The 5943-nt window shown below is 22.4% G+C and overlaps 2 protein-coding genes across 4 annotated transcripts; one reads left to right on the top strand and one right to left on the bottom strand.

Moving 5' to 3' along the window:
• Positions 1 to 2583: 2583 nt before the first annotated feature.
• Positions 2584 to 4242, bottom strand: LOC112597982. Of its 3 annotated transcripts, none has more exons than XM_025344267.1 (3): positions 4200 to 4242; positions 3503 to 3958; positions 2584 to 2856 (listed from the first exon to the last, which is right to left on the bottom strand). In XM_025344267.1, the coding sequence occupies exons 2-3, from the start codon at positions 3953 to 3955 to the stop codon at positions 2647 to 2649; spliced, it is 663 nt and encodes a 220-aa protein (XP_025200052.1). In that variant the 5' UTR covers positions 3956 to 3958; positions 4200 to 4242; the 3' UTR covers positions 2584 to 2646. The 3 variants fall into 3 exon arrangements, with proteins under 3 accessions (XP_025200052.1, XP_025200051.1, XP_025200050.1); XM_025344266.1 differs by lacking the exon at positions 4200 to 4242 and adding an exon at positions 4071 to 4192; XM_025344265.1 differs by lacking the exon at positions 4200 to 4242 and adding an exon at positions 4071 to 4081 and having other exon boundaries at positions 3503 to 3989.
• A 488-nt stretch (positions 4243 to 4730) lies between these two features.
• Positions 4731 to 5710, top strand: LOC112598018 (signal peptidase complex subunit 1). Its single transcript, XM_025344322.1, has 4 exons — positions 4731 to 4766; positions 5034 to 5093; positions 5161 to 5247; positions 5570 to 5710. Exons 1-4 carry the CDS (start codon positions 4731 to 4733, stop codon positions 5708 to 5710), a joined length of 324 nt encoding a protein of 107 aa, XP_025200107.1.
• The last annotated feature ends 233 nt before the right edge of the window (positions 5711 to 5943 follow it).

Here is a 5943-nt window from a genome sequence, read left to right as displayed (position 1 = left end):
TTTTATCGAATTAATAATAATAATAATAATAATAATAAAAAAAAAAATTATTCTGTAGTGATACGCGCGCGGCACGAAGTGATAAAAATTGGGTGCGGCTTCCGCAGAGGACTCTACGCAGTCCACTCGCTCACTTCGCGGCTGTTCCGGCGGGCGGGCGACGTTGTCCGCCACTCCGCCGCACCCACACCGAGAAATTTACCGACTGGCCCGCTACCAGTAGTGTTGACGTCATTGCCGACGTTCCTGGAAGAAAAAATCGAAGCGCCGGCCGCGTTTCCACCGCAGAATGCAGATTAAACAGATACAAGATACAATTATAACAATATATATCATAGACGAAATCTAGAACAGATCTGTATAGTTATTATTATAGTGACACTATACCTATAGTCTATTAGCCTACAATAACGACCAAGGCATTTAGCTTATATTTATTTCATGTTGTTGGAAAGGTGGTTGTCCATTGATTTTTATATTATCTGTACGGAGTTGGCTAGGAGTGAATTTATTTTTTCTCAAAATAACGAAATACAATCATCTACAATATAATAATGCGTTGTTGTATTGACGAGCTTATTGTGGTCCGACGTTTCTGTGCGGTTTTAAAAAGGCACAAAATATGTTTTCCAATGAAAAGAATAACAATTTTAACATTATTGTAATATTATATTTTACTCTACGGTTTATATAAATGTGTTGAACTGATATCGATTATAATGCAAACGAAAATAAAAATATATTACAGTGATGTCATCGATGGCATAACGTTTGGGTGGGAAATTTGAATACGATATTATTTAATTTATACGCACACGAACTAAAATTGATTGTTTATTAAACAATAATCAACAATTATACGAATTATTAATATCACATCGAAATTTACATTTATCAATTTACGAGTACGTACAACGATTGTAAAGTAGCAATTCGAGTTTTACCATGCAAACATTATTTTTATTATAACTGCGTTAAATTAGTTTTATACCAATGGTATTCGGAAATTCACTAATCAGTACTGACAGAACACAACTTATATTTAAAATTGGATCTTTTTTCAAATTAAATTAAATTTAAAATATAATGTATTATATTGAAAAGTGTTTAATAAATAAAACAACATTTTTTTTGTTTCTGGTTTAATATAATTCCTAAATCTGTTTAGATAGTTTTGGCGTGAATTATATATCATTGATGATATAATATATTGTACTTGTTTGTATTTTTAAATAAGTACAAGTCGCAAGTGAAATATTTTTACTTATAGAAATAAATAACTAAAAATAACTTACAAACTCTAAAAAAATGTTTTTTTAATAACAGAATAAATAATCATAAATATGTCCACTATATTTTATAGAAATGCAATACTTTCATTACATTCATTATATTAAATTAAAAAATAGATCATATAAAATTGTACATAACATTTATATTGTATAGAAACATCATAATCTTACTTTATATTTGAAAGTTTTTAATTTACTAAAAAAATAAAATAACTACCCAGTATTTAAAAATTAAATTTTACTCAAAATAAATAATTACATGTTTAAATTTTAATAAAATATTTAGATAAAATTATTTCATGCTTTATAACTTAAATGTGAGATGAATATGATTCTACATAACAAATAAATTAATTGTTTATAAATTTTTGTCCAATAAAAAAATGAAAAGTACAAATTATCATGAACACAATATTTTTCTAGTTACTAATAAGTACATAATATGTAATGTTAATACAAATATTAAATAGTTATTATTAAATTTAAACAAAAATAATATATATGATTTATATTTAGAAACAATAACTCTATACATAAGGCACATAAATATTTGTACATTAAGTTTATTTTTATTATATTACATAGAATAACAATTTTTAAAATATAATTTTGATTATGATTTTGATTATACATTTATTCAAAAAAAAAAAGTTATAATAGTTTGGCATCTAAAAAAAAAAAAAAGAAAGAGTACACAGTAAATTTTATTTATTTTAGGTGCTTTAAATTTTAGTGTAAATAATAGCTTCAGTAGTCTTGCACTAACTTGTGTATACAATTTAAAATAAATCTATCTATATATAGATTTTTTTATAGAAATTTATTATAATATCATAAATATATTAATAAAACTAATTTCTATAGTTGTTATATGAAATTTAAATGTAATTTGGTTTTATACCATAAAATAAAAGATTAATTTGACATTTTAAATATGATGTAATAGACAATTTATTAATTATACTCAAGTAGTGCTGTAATTTGAAGTCTCGAAGTTAAACATTAAATGAGAACCTATTAATTAATAATATATTTTTTTAAGTAGTTATTATTTTGTTAAACATAGTGAAAAAAATGGTAAAATAGAATCACTTCAATTAAAATTTCAATATGAAGTGGTATAACTTATAATTATAGAGATCAAATACGTTATATAGCTTAATACATTAACCACACTATAACTCCCCAGGAGTAAATGGTTCAATCAGTATATTTTTCATTATGAACCACTAAATTTGATTTTCACACAAATGAATTGTTACATTAGTTTCTCCTAATATGGCTCATATTACTTAAATTTAAATAGTGAAATTTTATACAAATATTTGTTTTTTTTTTTTTTTTTATTCAACAACTATTCAGTATTCAAAAACTCTGCTAATTGATCTTTAGGTTTCATTATGATAATAATAATCCATCCAAGTACTGCTCCATAACATCGACAGCAGTTTAATGCTCGCCATGTTTCAGAAACTTTGGCTTCAACTTTACCAGACATAATAGCTGTATCATATGTAGCACATGCAAATGCAGCTAAAGCTGTTAATACACTTAAGAATAATACCTGAAAAATAAAAAAATAATACAAATTGTTTAAAATTGATTTTGAAATGTATAGTTAAATATTATATTAAATTACTTTTATAACAATGTTGTTAGTACTTATTGATTATTAAGATTTTAAATTGAAGTCAGATTATAATTTAACAAGAATTTTATAACATATATCAATAGTTTTAAAGAATTTTTTTATGAAAATAACAAATAACTTGGTAAAAATTAAAGAAAATATCCATCTTTAATATTCAGGGTAAATTGGGATTATTATTACTTTAACTCAACTGATGTATCTACATTAATGTTGAATTTTATCTTAGCAATAATAATATAGATAAAAACATTGGAAATTATTATGATATTAGGATATAATAATTTTTGGATTATATAAATAATAAAAGCCAAATTTTCGGTTTATAAGCAAAAGGATTAGTCAGTAAGTTTTAAGGTTTTAATGTTTTTGAACATTTTAACTAAAAAAAAATTAACTATATTTATTTTTATGAAAAAATAATCTTTTAATACCTCAACATTTAAAAATAAGAATTAATTAATATATGTGGGGCAAATGATAAGTTCAACTAAAATTTACAATATATTGGTATTAGTTATTATGAAATCAATTATAAATAATATTAAGTATTTCAACTTACTAAAATATATTTTGGTTTGAAGCTTTCACATCTATACAAGTCAAAAACATCCAAAACTGTGCACATACATATAGTTGACAAAAAGAAAAATGACATCAATATTAATGGTGATCGATGCGATGCTTCACCTAAAAATAATTGTGCTAATGCTACTCCCGCAAGTAGACCTTGACTAACAGTGCCCAAAGATGCAAATACCCTTTGAACTCTTGCAGCAATTGGACGTAAATTATTGTAGTTCTCTGAAGGTGGATGATTATTTATATGATGATTAAAAAAGTCATTTTGTTCAGTTTTCACAAAACGATTTTTGTCTTGAACATAAATAACAATTTTATTAGCATCATTAGTGCTAGTAGGACGTGGTTGATGTGATAAAGGACTTGTTGAACTATGCACATCATCTCTAACTTCTTCTAATATGGCTGCAACTGTATTGCGATTAGTATCCATCTTCTGTTGAAAATTAAAATTACAGTTACATCACCTAGTTGGTATAATATTAAAATATATTTAAAAATTAATATGCTTTACTAATATAATTGTGTCTTAAACACAATATACATACTAGGTAGTTAATTTTCAAATAAACTTCCGAATAACACTATACTAAAATATGAAAAAATGTAATTTTTTATTCATAACTCAAAAATTGTCAATCTTAACAAGGTATATAATAAGTAAAATAATAACAAACCGTTTTTAAATTATTTTAGAGTTAAGACTAAATCATAATAAAAATGTATATTCTTTACTGTTTGATAAAAATGTTCATGACCAAAATATAATTTAACTATAATTATAATATTGAGAACATTTAATAATACATAATTGTAAAATTGTAGAAAATAAATTAAAAAATAGAAATTACAATACTATATTTCTTCAAATAACAAAAGTGTATACAAATAATAATAAATCAAAACAAATAAACACTGATAGTGATAGAAGCGCGAAATATATTGATAAGTTAAAATCAAAGAATAACAATTATAAACTAAAGGGTCTTTGAATGATATTTTAATGACGTGTGATAGATGATATCATCAATATGATAACGTACATTGTATACAAATTTGTAATTGGTATACAGAAATTTAGAATTTTAGAGTAACAAAATATTGCATTAAAAGTTTTTGAAAATTAAATATTAAATTATTAACTATTATTTATAGTTAAGAATTTACCTGTAGTTAAAGTATATTATTTTGTTTGTTAGTTTTTCATAATGTTCGATAATTTATCAATTTGGAAATGGCATATGGTAAGAACATAAGATTCTAAAATTTATTTATTTATTTATTATATAAATATTATATTTTCAAATATAATATTGTTTTGTGATGAATTATTCATTAGGTATTTGACATATTTAAACAAAGATCTTACATTTATATACTATGAAATTATAAATGCTAATAATCTTTTTATTAGGTGTCTATATTAAATTTTTGAGTTCAACTTAAATATTTTGTAGTTAAAATTAAAATTATAAAATATTTAATACTTAAATTATTAATATGTTTTTCAGGATTTTGTGGGACAAAAACATGCTGAATATTTATTTAGAACCATTATCACTATGTGTGGTGTAAGTATTATATAATTAAAAAAAATAATGTAGATTTTAATATTTAATTTTTTTTTATACTTGATAGTTTGTTGGATTTATTTTGGGGTATGTAAAAGAGCAATTTTCAATCACAATTGGTTTAACATTAATTGGATTTTTTGTTTCTGCTTTAGTAAGTATACATATATAATTAATTATACATATTAATATAATATAATTATAACATTTAAATACTAAAAACACAATTGTCCTTAAAAAAATTTAAATATAGTTTTAGTATTGATGCACAACATTCCTGTTTAATTGTATTTAGTTATTCAACTTTAAAATTGTATGTAACAATTGTTAAAAAATAATCATAATGTCAAATCACTTTTTTTTTTTGTTAACTGCTGTTGTAATTATGATTATTTTAAATGATTGAATTAACTACATAACAATAGTTAAAAACTATAGATACTTAATTTCTTAATTTTTTTTTTTTTAATTTTTAGCTAACAATTCCACCTTGGCCTATTTATGCTCGTAATCCTCTCAAATGGCAAAAAGTAAAAAAAGTTAAAAAAATTGAAAATAACTTGACTTATGATGAGTACAAAGAAGATAAAAAGAAAGAAAAAAAGAAAACAAAGTGAATTAGCTTATAGAATTTTTTTTAACATTATATTTTTTTCCTATTATGTTATATAATTTAAATTCATTATTTGAAATAAATATATGTTATTTATATTACTTTATAATGATTTTAAATAAAATAAAATATTATGATTATGATATTGTATATTTAAATGTCTTAAAAAACAAAAAAACTAATGACTTAATGCACTAATAATATTATAATATTTAAAAAGGTGTTCTTATAAATTAT

This window comes from Melanaphis sacchari, unplaced genomic scaffold, assembly GCF_002803265.2.
Source record: "Melanaphis sacchari strain LSU unplaced genomic scaffold, SCAv2.0 Contig44_pilon_pilon, whole genome shotgun sequence".
Classification (NCBI taxonomy): Eukaryota; Metazoa; Arthropoda; class Insecta; order Hemiptera; family Aphididae; genus Melanaphis; species Melanaphis sacchari.
The sequence above is the reverse complement of the archived record's forward strand: the minus strand, read 5'-3'. Positions and strand labels throughout refer to the sequence as shown.

Excerpts from the sequence above, each read along its gene's own strand:
- LOC112597982 (XM_025344267.1), bottom strand. The coding sequence starts at position 3,955 with ATGGATACTAATCGCAATACAGTTGCAGCCATATTAGAAGAAGTTAGA. Across the intron at positions 2,857-3,502 it reads TCAAACCAAAATATATTTTA|GTATTATTCTTAAGTGTATT; the intron begins GTAAGTTGAAAT and ends TTTATTTTTCAG.
- LOC112598018 (XM_025344322.1), top strand. The coding sequence starts at position 4,731 with ATGTTCGATAATTTATCAATTTGGAAATGGCATATG. Across the intron at positions 5,094-5,160 it reads CCATTATCACTATGTGTGGT|TTTGTTGGATTTATTTTGGG; the intron begins GTAAGTATTATA and ends TATACTTGATAG. Across the intron at positions 5,248-5,569 it reads GATTTTTTGTTTCTGCTTTA|CTAACAATTCCACCTTGGCC; the intron begins GTAAGTATACAT and ends TTTAATTTTTAG.